The sequence below is a fragment of the Alosa alosa genome, chromosome 1, assembly GCF_017589495.1.
Source record: "Alosa alosa isolate M-15738 ecotype Scorff River chromosome 1, AALO_Geno_1.1, whole genome shotgun sequence".
Lineage (NCBI taxonomy): Eukaryota > Metazoa > Chordata > Actinopteri > Clupeiformes > Clupeidae > Alosa > Alosa alosa.
In genome coordinates this window covers 42,569,245-42,584,278 of record NC_063189.1, presented here as the reverse complement: position 1 = coordinate 42,584,278, position 15,034 = coordinate 42,569,245, and the positions used below count along the sequence as shown (strand labels likewise).

Genomic DNA, 15,034 nt, shown 5'->3' with positions numbered 1-15,034 from the left:
ATCTAAAAGTAAAAGTACAATTACTCCCTTCAAAAATTACTTGGTAAATATTCCCAACTGAGAAATCTACACAAGTAAAAGTAAAAAAGTACTTTGTTAATAAATTACTCAAGTAGGCCTAACAAGTTATTTTTTTTGTAGGCTACATTTTTATATTTTTGATGGCCCTTTAAAGGGATACAAAAGTATCCTTTATGCCTATTTGCTTTTCTCCTCCTCTGTAGGCTAATCATATAGTCAAACATATTTTAAAAGCCCAATTCAAATATATTTTATTTAATATACTTTGTCATAGCCAGAATAAGCATTAAGTGGCTATGGATTGAAAAGCAGTCACTTCCAATACATTGCAGCTGATTCTTCTGCTTTGCATTGCTAGAAGTCTGGTTATAACTTCACCATACAGACAATGTAACCTAAAAACAATGGCTATATTATGGGTAGACCTATATTTAGGCTATAATAGCCTATCCACTCGGGCAGAGCGACAGAGCAGGCTACAGTATCTGTTTTCTCAGCCGACCGTCTCATGTCATGTCCTGCAACATTGAGGCTACATAAATGAATGCTAGGTTTTTTCTAACTTGTATGTAGTGCTGGGCGGTATGACCAAAAATGTATATCACGGTATTTTTCAAAATTCTTACGGTTTCACGGTATATGAAGGTATTTTTTTACCATGCATAATCAGATATTCACAGCATTTTCTACAGGTTGAGAGAGGAATTGCTGCAGTACATTGACTAAGGATGGTCTATTTTGTCATCTATTTTACTGTACTGTCACTCCACACTAGTGGTAATGCAGTTTTGCATGGCCCCAGAAAATGATGCTGTTTACAAAGAGCCACTCATGATTCTAATGAAGAATCTAATCAGAATGCAAAGACAATTGCAGTCAAAATACAGAACTTTTACTGTGCAAATTTCACAAACATCTTGTATAAAACCAATACAAAAAGTAGTGCAACTTGCAATAATTATACTTTTTTAAAACGATACAATTAAAAATAAAACCTCTCTGTCAAATAGGCCTATCAGAAATGTATTGTTATTGTGTGGTTTACATGACGTTAGTGGTAGGCTAACGTTAACTTCATGTGGATGTCTTGTTAGCCTGCCATGAGCTTCGGCTAGGTTCGCTAGGCAAAACATTAACAAAAAAAGTTTGTTTTGGTGCACTGATGACAGTCAGGATAATTTCTAACTAGCCAGCTAGTATTGCTCAGTGCATGTCTATAACACGCTTTACTTGCTACCTGGATAATTTCAGCGAATATTCTTCAGGTGAGATGAATGATAAGATCATTAAACTTCACTGTGTTCGGTGGGTTGCTAACTAACGACATCACCTACTAGCCAGCTAGTTACAGCTGTTGAACAATCTCAATAGAATTTTCGTGACGGTAAATCCTTTTCAATGCAGTATCCCTTAACGTTTTTCCTTAACTAAAGAAACAATTTAAGATATTATTCTGTGCAACACCCTTAAATAAACCCCTTACCTAAGGAGAAATTAAGCCTTAAGGGTCATACTTCAGGGGAAAAACGTAAGGTGTTTTGTGTTTACCCTCACTATGCCTTGCAGTGGCACCATGTGTGCGTGTAAAAAAAAAAGTCCCGTCTGAAACACTGTCGCACGGCGCAGCGTTCCAAACGGTGTGTAATCAAATACACCGGTATATTAAAAATTCATATCATAACGAAAATATACACCGGTATACGGTGTGAACCGGTATACCGCCCAGCACTACTTGTATGCTCGATTTCCAGTGCATTTGCTTTGAATTTGCTTTAAATTAAGTTGTAGGCCTACTTTCCTTGTCCAATGTGATTGTTGAACGATGCTGGCCTGAAATGAATATACGGGGAAGTTTCTGTCATGTCATACCTCTAGTCTCGTTGGCACTCTGGCAGCCATACCAGAAGATGCAGCAACTGGCAGGACGTCATTGCGCTAACTGAGCTGTTAGCTATATAGAATATCTACTTCTGTGTAGTAGGCTACATAGGCCAGCCATTACTACTAGAGATACTTTCTCCAATAATAAAGTTGTTCTCGTAACGAAAGGCAATTGAAAATGTAGCGGAGTAAAGAGTAGATTATTGGCTCAAAAATGTACTTGAGTAAGAGTAGAAGTACCATTTTGGAAAAGGAAAGTTGCCGTTCCTCGAAAAAAATAGGCTACTTTCATCACGTGCGTTACTTGTAAGTTGCTACTACCCACCCCTGCAAATGGGTTTGATCTCGCTTTTTCCGAGCCATAGGCTACATACGGCAATCCCAACAGTGCATCTCCTTGCTCAGTGGTGTGTTGTCTTATTGGCTACCCGCCAACATGGCAGGTAGATTGACAGTTTCACCCGCCAATCACAAAAGTTACCCGCATTTGGCATGTGCCAATTTCATGCCCTGAACATTAGAAATAAACCTCTGATAATAAATCGTTTTATCCCTGACATGGCTTCTTTAATTTCTTGCAAGTATCCTGCTTTATGCTGTATTAAATCAAGAGTGCCTACCGCTTGTTGATGAGGTAGTCCTCCAGAATGTCCAGGCAGCGCACCATCTGGGAGAAAATGAGCACCTTGTGTCCGCCCGCCTTGAGCCGCGGCAGCAGCTTGTCCAGTAGCACCAGCTTGCCGGCAGAGCGCACCAGCGCCTGCAGGTGGAAATCGGGGGCCATGGGGTCGTACACCTCCCTCAGTTCTGCCACGATCTTCTCCTCAGCGCCTGAGTGAACAAGACAACCGAACCCAGATGAGTGAGGGATTTGTGTGCGTGCGTGCGTGCGTGCATGTGTGTGTGTGTTGCGCATGTCTTTATGTCTTTATACGTCTTTATACGAGACGCAGTGAGAGCAGCCGCGCTCAACTCCAAATCTCACAACAATTTCGGGTGCGAGGCAAAGGTAACAACTTAGAATAGAAAAACGACTCTCAAGTATATTCTCTTTATTATTTATTAATGCCATGTCCACAGACGCGTTTAAGCCTAAGCCGTCCAGTGTGTCGACTGACGACTTAGGCCAAACGCTGCCTGTGGACATGGCATTAATAAATAAGTAAAGAGAATATACTTGAGAGTGCGGTTTTTCTATTCTAAGTTTATACGAGACGCAGCCTACCTGTGATAAGGTAAGGGTGGTTGCAGCACTTGCGCAGCTCCATCATAGTGTTGAGCAGATTGGGCACATTGCTATTGTTAGAGGCACCCATGCTGAGGAAGCTGAAGTTCCTCTCCAAGATGGCACGGTAGTATTTCTTCTGCACATCCGTCAGCTCCACCTACAACACCATCACAGCAAAAGACTTGGTCAGATCAACAACCAGGGAGGACCTGGCCACTTCTGAACGGCTCAACTGGAGCTATTCACAGGGTTTGTATTCCTTCACATGGGGATACATACAACGCCTGTCACACTGACAAGTATCCATTTAGTCAACTATTATTAGGTTCCCACTTTGACACTTCCAAAAATAACTAGGTGACAACATCCATACGGCATTAAGATACAGCTTAAGCACTTGGCAAACGGCGAGATTAGAGTAATAAAGTGCTATATGCAAATCAAACGAACCTCGATGATGGTTTCCTGTTTGGGCGCAAGGTTCTTCTCCACGTCCTCCTTCAGACGCCGCAGCATCATGGGCTTCAGGATGGCCTGCAGCTTCTGCACCTGAGAGACACAAACACACATACAAACACACACACACACACACACACAAGAAAGGACATAAGCATCAAATTTAGGCAGAGCATGCTCTTGCACAGTATAGATGTAGAACTGACGTAAGTGAAGATTTTTTATGTTCACTGGTTATAATATTACAAGTATGTATGATCAGGCTTATTACCATTATTGTTATGACTTGAATTCTTTTTAACAGTTGAAGATAACTTAATATGGGAAGAAAATTCTCATTCTGTATTTGGTCAGAATAGTGAGGAGGATATCAGAGCTGGACTGGGGACCACGGTTGTTTGTTGTGGTTGCAGTAATACATCACTGACATCCATCCCATACGGCATGGTGCTTACGTACCTGTTCCTCTGTCTTGAGGTCGCCAAAATCGCGCAGAAACTCCGTCTCCGAGGGGAACTGGGCGGGTTCCAGGAAGTGCAGCAGGCTGAAGAGCTCCTCCACTGTGTTCTGCAAGGGAGTCCCCGTCAGCAGCACCTTATGCTCCTGGGAAGAGCAGGAGAGGGAAGGAGATAACGTCATCCTGCAGCTCAGATGCTGCCCTACATACCCACATCAACACCTCCACTAAATCATACTGTATGTCCAGCCTTATAAGTAGGGCTGTGGAAAATAAATCAATTTCACAATGCATCGTGATGCAAAAGAAAGCGATTATGTATTGATGCAGACATTTTAATAATCGATGTGTAAAATGTGTAGACTATTTTGTTTTTTAACTACCGGTAGAATTATGTAAGGGAATTTGAGGAGTGCACACCGCCACCAAAAGTCAATGCAACAGAAGTGAAACCGAGTCATGCATCCGACCAGTTCACTGGGTTCTCCTTTCCTTTGCCCATGTACTACACCCTTCCAACAAGTTTAATTCGCTCGGCCACTTTTTTTTTTTTTCCCGTAGGCTAATCTTTCCATCGCGTTTGCCACAGTCACAGACATGAAGTGAATAAAAAGTTATCTTACGGTTAGATCGATTGAATAATTACGTTTCCATGAGTAGCCTACACAATCTATTGGGTCTTCTGATGATAATCTGATAATAATCTGATGATGGTATTGTCATGTTTTAACTGCATTTTAACGTGTTCACATCACAGATCAGATAATTCTTGTAGCCCATTACTTCCTTTGTCATATTAGCTAAATATAACCCATGTTTTATCCCCAGTAACTTTTACATATGACAGGTACACAATATTAAGCGTAGACATAGGCCTCTTGATCATTTTCTTTGAAAAGGGAGACAGCTTATTATATAGTGTTTCTCACGTCTTAATAATTTTCAAGGGAAAATTAGATCAAAACTGGGTAGGCCTACTTGTATTTATTAATAATGAAAAAAGATGCATTGAGAATCATGCAGTCGTGATGCATTGTGGAACTGAATAGAATTGAATTTTTGACATAATAATCGTAATAGAATCGAATCCAGAGACCAGTGAAGATTCACACCCCTATTTATAAGAGTATGTGAGTTATGTGCTGTGTGTGCCTATATGCATAGTCACATACGGTTAAGCTTTCAAGGAAGAGAGGAAATTGCATTTGAAGGGCAAATTAAAAGAGATGCAGAGCTGAGAGCTAGCATGTCAAACTCGAGTGCCTCACCAGGTCGAGCATCTTGAGGCTGTCGAGCAGCTTGCAGTTCCTATTCTTGAGGCGGTGGGCCTCATCGATGACCACACACCGCCAGGAGATCTCCCTCAGTTCGGGGCAGTCCGACAGCACCATCTCAAAGGTGGTGATCAGTGCGTCAAATTTATACGCACCTGGGATCAAGTGGCCCTACACAAAGCAAAGCACACGGTTAGGAACACACTGAAGCCCAGACTCATTTTAATAAGAATGGTTAGGAGAGGGTCTAGGGCTTTCATTTATTAGACTGGAGGAACAAAGGAATAAAACAAATGCAAATCTATGTGTTCCGTCACATCAGAAGGGAATTAAACATGAACTTACTAAAGCAGCTACGACAAGCTTGACAGCGCCATTAAGTAAACCTTGAATTACATGCAGATAGGACTTTACCTTAGAGCATCTCTTTCAGTGATGTACTTAGTATAGTAATGTCCAGTACATGTGCAATCAGCTGTCCAACGAGCATGAAACACACCTTGTCATCCTTGCAGTACATCTCATACTGCTGGATCATCTGACGGCTGGCCAGGCTGCCGTGGTAGACAATGGCGTTGAGGTCGGTCCAGGTGGTGAACTCGCGCTCCCAGTTGGTGATGGTGGAGAGCGGTGCGATGACCAGGAAAGGCCCATGCACGTTGGCCCCGTACACCTCCGATAGCAGCGCAATGGATTGGATGGTCTTCCCCAAACCCATCTCGTCGGCCAGGATACAGTTCTGCCTGTTGGGGAGACGGAGAAAAAGGCTCAACACTCACTTGACTGTGCATTTACTGCTGGGAAAACCCCACCGTCTCGCATATTATTCATAAATAAGAGCACTCTACTGTAGCTGGCATATATTGATCATTACGGTAGAGACGCAAGCCTGGGCATCTAACTATAAAGCCAGAAATCTCTTCTCTGTATGCTTGATTCCTGGACTCTTTTTCCTTCAAATAAGCATTCATCCAATTGACTTCATACTTGGTGGGCACGCACACGCGCACACACACACACACACACGCCACACACACACACACACACACACACACACACACACACAAGGTTAGTGTGTGGGATGGTTAGATTAGTAGTAAGGGTTCTTTGTGTTTGTTTTGTTAATGTTGCAACCGAAGAGGGTTTGTAGCTCTATTATAAACCCCTAAACAACATATCTTAGTAGCTGACAAGGTCAGGGCCTTTCCTCCAGTCATAACAGTGAGTGTGTTGATGAGGAAGTATTGACTGGGAAGCTATTTGGATATAAAATGCTTAAGATTGTTATTCAACGGCAACATTCAGCAGATCCTGAACCCTCCAATATGGTGATCTCTGCCAGATGCAGTGTGCCCCTGCTCTAGACAATGCACTGGTCTGTTCATGTTCAAGTATTAGAAATACATGGATGCGGCTGGGGCCGTGGTGCAGCTGGCTGGGGCACCTGCACCGTGCGATTCCCGCCCCGTGGTCCTTTCCGGATCCCACCCCGGCTCTCTCTCCCACTCGCTTCCTGTCACTCTCCACTGTCCTATCAATTAAAGGCATAAAAGGCCAAAAAAAGAAATACATGGATGCATAATGCATGCATGCACCTATGGAATTAAATCTTTCACTGAACACACAATTCTATGTGCATCTGTATGTCTGTGTATGTGTTTGTACACAACTGGACTCTCCTACCTGTTGTACCAGTTGAAGAGCAGCCAGTTGACCCCCTCCAGCTGGTACTCTCTCAGGGTATTGCCGTTGCGGTACTCTCTGGACTCCTCCAGCTTCTTCCAGGAGGCCGCAGGGGGGCGGGGCTAAAGGGCAGAGGTGGAGAGAGGGTCATGGAGCGGGACAGTCCAGTCATATTAAATTCTCCTGTTTTAACTCTGAGGCCACTGAACCTTTCCATAACCAGCATGATCAATTCAATCATTACTCTTTTCTAGCATTGCTCAATTTAGAGAATTTTCAGAGATTAAGACATCTTTGGGGTGTGTGTTTGTGTGTGGATGTTACAGCACCAATAGTGTGACTCACGGTTCTCTTGACACAAGCCTGGCGGTCCTGGATCACCCTATACTCCTCCACCTTCGTCTCGTCCACATCCTCCTTCAGCTCCCAGGTGGCATCCTCGTAGGGCAGAGAGCACCACTTCACCAGGTAGTACACCACCGGCTGCAAACCCAGGAGGCAAACATCAGTCAGGCAACAAACACACTCAAGCTTATAGCACACTTATAAACCATTTATTAGCACACTTATAAACCATTTTGCTGATTTTATTTGCGTGAACCAACGCGTTTCGCAGTTTGTTTCGTCAGGTTCACGTATGGCTTTTTACTCAGCTCATCATTTTTAGATACTTGTTATTAAACACTGACATTATGACTACTCATGTTCTCATGCATTTCAGAATGACAACGGCTTCCAGAGCAGACCTCTCCGTTGTCCTTGTCCACGCTGTGGGACTCGTCCAGAATGCGGTCCACCTCCACGTAGTCTGGGTTAAAGGGCTCCTCCTCCTGAGGGCAAGCGCATCAGCGCAGACGTTACAAAACACAACCAACACAGCAACACTAGACAAGATAATACTGTAGGTACATAAAAAGGGTTAAGTCAAAACATTTATGACGCAAGTAAAAAAAAATATTACATGATCAGGGTAAGGGAAACAAATTGACAAAAGTAATCTTTTCCACACCACAATATGAGGGCAGATTTGTCTCATGGTTCACAAAACAACCACCGAACATGTTAAAGACATGCATAGGCCTACGCTTCGAAAGAAGTTAGAATTGAACTTGATGCCATTGTGTTTCAAATGCACAGTGTACCACCACCGGAACTCTACCAAAGTATTCTCCCATTACCCTGTACCAGCACAATTAGGAGATAAATGAATAGTTTGCTATGGTAGTCATTCCTTTGCTTGTAAAATACCTTTACTTCACAATACTATTCATCGATGCAAAAGGAAACATAACGGTATTCAAATGAGCACTGACCTCTTGGAAGAGATTCCTCATTTGAGCGTGTTTGATCTTGAATCTCTTCAGCTTCTGGTGGATTCTCTTGTCTCTCTCCAGCTGTTCAAGTGTGGCCCACTCACAGTGCAAATAGGAGCTGAGGAGACCACACACACACACAAAACAGACCAGTCACAAACGTACATCTTTCTCTTCATTGTGTAGGTTTTGCCCAAAAATATATGTACACTAGTTTGCTTATAGAAAGTGAATGCAAGGTTGACACATACTAGTTTTTGTACTTGACAAAGAACTCCTCCACATTGACCAACTGGCCTGTAGTGACCTTCAAAACAGACAGAAAATGACATCAGTTAACATGACTGAATCAACTGGGGCATAAGATGAAAAACATGAAGAGGTGGAGGTGAGGTTATGTGTGAGGTGAGGAAAGCAGATGTAAGCTCACCTCTTTCTTAGTTATTCTCATAGATAACACCTTATCCACAATGGCAGCATCTTCCTCACTGGGATTTTCCTGCAGGACAAGAACACGCATGCTGTTAGTTTAAGTCCCCCAAAAGGACAACCATCCAATCAGTATCTCACTCTCAATGTCAACACATTTTATACAACAGGTCCAGTTGAACCATTTAAGCTCTGATTGGAGAGGTATTCCATGAGTCATGATGAGTGGTGAGATCTTGTGACAATCACACTGGGACTCTTTACTGCTAGTACTCCACACTGCGATCACTCCACATTTTGCACTGAAGTGTCCGACACAAACATTTCATTTGTGTCTACGGCCGAATCATAGCCGTGGCGACATCTACTACCAACGGCACTCTCACTTGTGTCATATTGCTTGAGCAGACCTAATCCCAAATTCTCCAGACCAGAAGTGATACTTTAAAACAAAATGCTATATTCTGTACTTACTAGTACATAACATTGCCACATGACTTTCCAGGCTTGATCATACTACTGTAGCCTTATCTATTATGCAAAGAGACGGCAACAGAGCGGCACACATCTAATCCGTCCCAGCTCACCACAAAGAACTGCATGTTGACGCCGTCGGCATCAACCCCCAGCTCCTGCTGGAGCTGCTGGCCCATGGACTGGCTCGGGGCGGCCACAGGCACCGCGGCCGGCGTGGTCACGTCCACGTCCCCGTCCCCGTCATCCTCGTCGTCTGTGATCTTAATGTCCAGGTCCTCTGTGTACTTCTTCCTCTTGATCTGACGGTTAGAGCGACGCGTCTAACAAGGGTGGCAGAGATTAAGGTCAGAAAACAAGTTCAAGGGCACAGCAGAGCGAAATGAAGCCAAAAGTGAAGGAATATGAAAAATAAACATATTTACATTTCATTTCTCTATAAACTTTGTATTGCAATCTTGTGGAAGGGATACAAGAACCAACGGCCTATTTTACATAATATGCACATCAAAGAGAGGAGAAGAGCTTGTGTCTGTGTGTGTGTGTGTGCATGCGTGCATGTGTTTGTGTATTGAAATGTAAGTGCAGAAGAGATGTACCTGCAGCATGTCCTCTTCCAGTGTTCGTGGTGAGGCGGGGGGACTGGCCTCCCCCTCAGAGTGGTCTGAGGAGCCATTCCTCTTCCTCTTCTTTCCGCTCACTGGAGTAATGGTGCTGAACATGGGGGGGGGGGTTAGACCAGGGGCCAGAGAACAGCCACAACACTCTACACAACATGGTCAGGAGTGCAACATCAAGGTCAAATCTAGACAATTATGATCAAGCTACGGTCAAATCAATAATAAATCTGTCTGAAACAATATCAGGCAAGGTGCCTAGACAGACAGACACACAGAGACACTCAAACACACACCCGCGCGCGCACGCACCCACGCACAGAGATGCTCTTACTTCAGTTTTGATTTGCCTTTGCTTTTGCTTCCTCCGCTCGTCACCCCGGCAACTCCTACGGTTCCTCCCACCTTGGCCTTTCCTTTCTTATCTCCTCCTCCTCCTCCTCCTCCTCCTCCTCCTCCTCCTCCTCCTTTCCCTCCGGCCACAGCGGCCACCGGGCTCTTCTTCTTACCCCCGCCTCCGCCACCACCTCCCTTCTTCTTGGCCCCTGCAGTGGCCGGGCTGAGGCCCTCCGCGTCTGCCGCCGTTTGTCCCGAGGGCAGCTCGTCCTGGTTGAGCACGCGCGGGATGTTGCGCTCGCCACGGGCCTTGGCGCGGGCGATTGCCTCGGCCACAATGCGGTTGGCCTTTTCCTGCTTGCAGAGCGTCTCTACGCGCCGCACAGGCTCTTGGGCCTTGGCGAGGCGCACGCCGCCAGGGGAGGCCACTGTGGTGGTGGTGGACGAGCCGGCGGCCGAAGTGTTGATCACCTTCACCACGGAGAGGGTGCCAGCGCCCGACGACGCACCACTCGTCTGCAAGCGTGCACACGAGCGAGAGAGGAAGAAGAGGAGTTACACATGGAGTAATCAATTTCTTTGTTTAAGTGTCAGGACACATGCAGAAGGGAATTACATTTTTTTAGAAGCAAATAAATATAAACATTCTTCTATTGATGATATATGCTGACACAACTGTCAAAACAGTTTACAACATTACCTGCCTAATCACAATGTGACAAGCCAACACAAGTTTAAACACTTTGACAATTCTATGCATTCCATACACTTCAATTGGCCAGCACCTTAGAGGTGAAAAACTCTGGTGTACACCCTACCCTGGTGGAAATTATGGAGAGCTTCAAACAACTGCTTTGCTCTCATACCTGTGGCTGTAGCAGCAGTTTGAGGGGCACTGCCAGTCTCTGCCCCCCCTGTCCTTGTGTGATCTGGACAACCTGGGGGGTGCCACCTGCACCGGAGACTAGTTGAAACTGTAGTGAGAGGACATAAGGACAAATATTTGTTAGTTACTAAAGAAACACCTACATGCAGCTCTTACAGAGTCCGGTACAACGACAATTTCCATTTCAAATAACACCAGACATCCTAAACCAGGACAACATTATTTAAAAGAGGGCACCTACAGGCCTCACAGACACAAATCCAAATGCCAACCACACCTTTGTTAATCTTCTTAGCCTTTATTAGGGCATTTCCTGTTGTTTGATCATGCTAAAGAAAGAACCCTAAAAGCATAAAGGTGATGACTTGGACAGCCACTCTCACACCAACCTTGGCCCCCTGCTGGTTAGGCTGCTGCTGGACCTGCAGCTGGATGGTCAGCACCTTTGGCTGCGCCCCAGGTTGCCCGGCGCGGGCCTGGGTGAGCGCTGCCAGCTGGCCGCCCTGCAGTACCAGCTTCCCCGGCAGGGACCCTAGCACCAGCCTGGGCTGCTGCTGCTGCTGCTGCTGGCCAGTGCCAGCTGCCACAGTCGCCACCGCCGCTCCGGTGCCAGTGGCTGCCCCGCTTACGGCCACCGCCCCGGCCTGGCCTGCTTGAGAGGGCTGCTGCAGCACCAGCGTGATCCTCTTAGGCTCGCCCCCCTGTAAAAAAAGGCAGAGGAGGGGAGGAGGATGAACAGAGGGAGGAGAGGAGAGAAAAGAGAAGTCAAACGAGGGAGAGGGACAGAGACCAGGCATTTTATTAACTATCCGAGAATGGGAGCAAGACAACACAAGAACCACATCAGCACTCTAATCTTGAATGATTCAAAAACACTACAAAACCACTGCATCTATCAAAGGAAGGAATCAGACAGCGGCTATTGTCTGACCTTTACATAAATAACATAAAGGACAGTTCCTGAAACTCTGAGAGAACTAGGCAACAGAGACTGGGCCTGACCGAGGCTAAATGCCGATACCCAAGTGTTAGCGCTGCGGTCCGGCAGGCCGACAAAGTGTGTAAGATGACGCTCACCTGCTGAGGCACTGTGGTGAGTGTGACTCCTTGTGGTCGCATCGTGGTGCCTGCCGTGGTGGTGACCACCGTCTGTGTCTGCATGGCCGCCTGCAGGGACACCTGTTGCGTCTGGGGCTGCATCTGCACCTGCATCTGTTGGGTCTGCCCTTGCGTCTGGAGCTGCACCTGCTGTACCTGCTGCACCTGTTGCACTTGCGTCTGCCCCAGCTGCGCCTGCGACTGGATCTGCACCTGCATCGGCTGTGTCTGCACCTGTGATTGTGGGACGGAGGTGAGCAGCACCTGTTTCATGGGCCCGTTGGCCGTCTGCACCAGGCGTTGGACCCCAGTGCCTAGCTTCACCTGGCCCTGCCCGGGGGCACCCGCATTCAGCACTGTCCCCCCGGACACGATAGACATGCCGGGCCTGAGTTGGGTACCGGTCAGCACCCGCGCGATGGTAACCTTACCCGAGGGTGAACCGGTGGCTCCGGTTACCCCCTGCAGCATCTGGCCCTGGGGGCCCTTCAGGATCACGATCTTGGGGGCCCCTTGGCCTCCTGGCTGCTGAGTGACCGCAGCGAGCTGCTGGGGCTGCAGCTGCAGGGTGGTGGTCTGTCCCCCTGAGACGGACAACGGGGAGCTCATCAGCACCGTTGTGGTCCCACTGCTGTTAGCCACCGAGAGAGGCGTCTGAGACATTGCCTGAACGGTAACGGGGGCCTGGATGGACACCGGGACCTGTGTGAGGGAGACCTGCATGGGCTGCTGTGTCTGGACTTGAACCGGGACAGTGGGGGCCACTGTAGAGACCACCGCCGGGGCCGCAGGGGGGACTGTGACTGTACTGACTGTGGGGACTGAAGACACGTGGGCCATGGGGTCACTAAGGACCACAGTGCCAGCGTCTGAAGGAGGGTCCACCTGGCCCAGAGCCAGCTTCAGTGCTTCCTCAACTGGGTCCGAGGAGCCGTGAGAGAAAGCATCCTCCGGCAGAGAGTCCAGGTTGAACAGAGGGGTGTCATCAAAAAGGTCCATGATGGGGTCGGCCATGTTGCCGAACTGTCTGCAGAGTAAGACCACTCAGTGAACTGAATGTGGGATACCTGATATCCAGCAATGAACAGCAGTGAACTGTGTGGTCTTCAATCAAATTGATGGGAAACTGTGGGGAAAGAATTTAGAAACTGAGGGGAAATTGGAGACAGAAAAGGCATACAAATGACATAAGTTCCTAATTATGGCAAAAAGAGAGAGAAAATCAACCAGCAATACAAATTACTTACCTTAATTCCCTTAATCAATGACTAAAAAAAGTCTTCCTGCCAAACCAGTATGCTTTAGGATTATGTAGGGTGGAAAGTTTAGGATTGGGGAAAATTTGGGAGTGAGGCTCAGGGGAAGAGGAGTAACACCTGCCCAGCTTCCCCTGCTAGTCCTTCACCTCTTCCGCCCGTCCCTTTACTCTTCTTTATCTTGAGTATCTACTTGCTCTTCTTTAAACCCAAGAAAGAGACACCCATCAGTGATAACATCCACTGTTGCCGTTTTCCTGCAACAGAACGGGATAAAAGCGGCATGTTAGAGATGAGGTAAGTGAACTTAGCAACTGGCACTTACTGGCCATCAAAACATGTATCTACGCCAAATTTACGCTATATAAATAATATGTGAAATGTAAGTGATATTTCTAAAATAATTAGAAGTCAATGTGTGGGTACTCTTTTAGCCTACATAAAAGTAACATGCTAAGTTAACACGCTAACGTTATATTAGAGCTGACTTATAAGACACCTCATTTACGTTAACGTTACTTCACTGATGAAGGGCTAACAAGCTAGCTTTATGCACACGCTTAAAGTGACTAAACAGAGCAAGTAATGGAGATCGTAGACTGTAAACAGTGAATAAAGTGGCATCACTGACATGATATGCTACCTTGTTAGTAACATTTGCGTCAGTTCACAGTGGAGATGCTATCTGTGATGAAACTCTCGTATCAAGGCACCGTAAGAGTCCTTAGGCAGCTAGCTCCTGAACAAACCCGTCAACAGCCTCCATTTAGCCTCGACAAACGTTAGCCTCTGCTAACGATTACTCTATATATTGATTCTTTTCATGATAAGTTAAACGTTGTTATGGTCTAATCTAGCTAGCATCTCATTCATTTACTAAGTCTCATACCAAACTCTCTCATTCGGGTTCTCTTTCAATACCTCTCATCAACAAACTGGACCAAACCACAGCAACGTGCTACAAAAACCATAGCCTGTCTACGTACAGACACGGGTAAGGCCGCGATGATTTTTGTATGGCATTGCGTCGGTTTTTCTGCTAAAATAACCGCTAATAACGTTACCATCCACTGCTCTGACATTCTCCGTTATAATTTCAGGGTGCTAAATTTACCTTTGCATCGACACACATGGCTTTCTCCGTCTCACAACACTGTACGATTACAGGAAACGGCCAGTGTAGAGCAGGAACTAACATTCTTGCCAGTACCAGGGACGAAAGTGTTCTCGCGAATCCATCCGCTTTCCTCCCATTGGTTTGCGATCGCACAGGCCGGCAATATCCACCAACACCATTGGCTCAAAGCATCGTTGTATGGACAAACTGGGCGGGAGACGATAATGGAGATCGGTCGCTGCCATAGTTTGGTTGACTCTGTAATAAATGCGGCCTAGTTGAGATCAGAGAGGTTGCCTCAACCAGCGATTAGACATTTAAATGGCAAAGGGAGGCACAATCTAATATGACCCTCCATCTCGACGTGAATTGAGAGCTATCAATGCATATAACCGTGTATGGCTACTATCCGCCCGTTTCTTTTAATTCAAAATATTCGTAATTAACGTGTTTTGTGCATGAATGTGGGTTATTTCACTGAATCTGGAAAAGGGGATAAAATAATGTT

The 15,034-nt window shown here is 46.1% G+C and overlaps 1 protein-coding gene across 6 annotated transcripts in view; it reads right to left on the bottom strand.

The window, feature by feature from the left end:
* The window catches only part of chd8 (chromodomain helicase DNA binding protein 8), a 28,429-nt gene extending 13,786 nt beyond the window's left edge, over positions 1 to 14,643 (bottom strand). For 4 of the 6 annotated variants that reach the window (XM_048254567.1, XM_048254604.1, XM_048254594.1 and 1 more), the window contains exons 1-20: positions 14,524 to 14,643; positions 13,401 to 13,666; positions 12,133 to 13,279; positions 11,445 to 11,756; positions 11,036 to 11,143; positions 10,168 to 10,685; positions 9,816 to 9,930; positions 9,330 to 9,539; positions 8,744 to 8,812; positions 8,565 to 8,620; positions 8,314 to 8,431; positions 7,747 to 7,830; positions 7,346 to 7,483; positions 7,001 to 7,122; positions 5,817 to 6,060; positions 5,312 to 5,488; positions 4,046 to 4,189; positions 3,581 to 3,679; positions 3,128 to 3,287; positions 2,523 to 2,733 (exon numbers count right to left, since the gene is read on the bottom strand). In XM_048254567.1, the coding sequence (XP_048110524.1) occupies positions 2,523 to 2,733; positions 3,128 to 3,287; positions 3,581 to 3,679; positions 4,046 to 4,189; positions 5,312 to 5,488; positions 5,817 to 6,060; positions 7,001 to 7,122; positions 7,346 to 7,483; positions 7,747 to 7,830; positions 8,314 to 8,431; positions 8,565 to 8,620; positions 8,744 to 8,812; positions 9,330 to 9,539; positions 9,816 to 9,930; positions 10,168 to 10,685; positions 11,036 to 11,143; positions 11,445 to 11,756; positions 12,133 to 13,167 (3,920 nt within the window). In that variant the 5' untranslated portion in view covers positions 13,168 to 13,279; positions 13,401 to 13,666; positions 14,524 to 14,643. Of the gene's footprint in view, positions 1 to 2,522; positions 2,734 to 3,127; positions 3,288 to 3,580; positions 3,680 to 4,045; positions 4,190 to 5,311; positions 5,489 to 5,816; positions 6,061 to 7,000; positions 7,123 to 7,345; positions 7,484 to 7,746; positions 7,831 to 8,313; positions 8,432 to 8,564; positions 8,621 to 8,743; positions 8,813 to 9,329; positions 9,540 to 9,815; positions 9,931 to 10,167; positions 10,686 to 11,035; positions 11,144 to 11,444; positions 11,757 to 12,132; positions 13,280 to 13,400; positions 13,667 to 14,052; positions 14,283 to 14,330; positions 14,463 to 14,523 lie in introns of those variants that run through there. The other 2 variants (XM_048254586.1, XM_048254576.1) reach the window with 2 other exon arrangements.
* Positions 14,644 to 15,034: the final 391 nt, after the last annotated feature.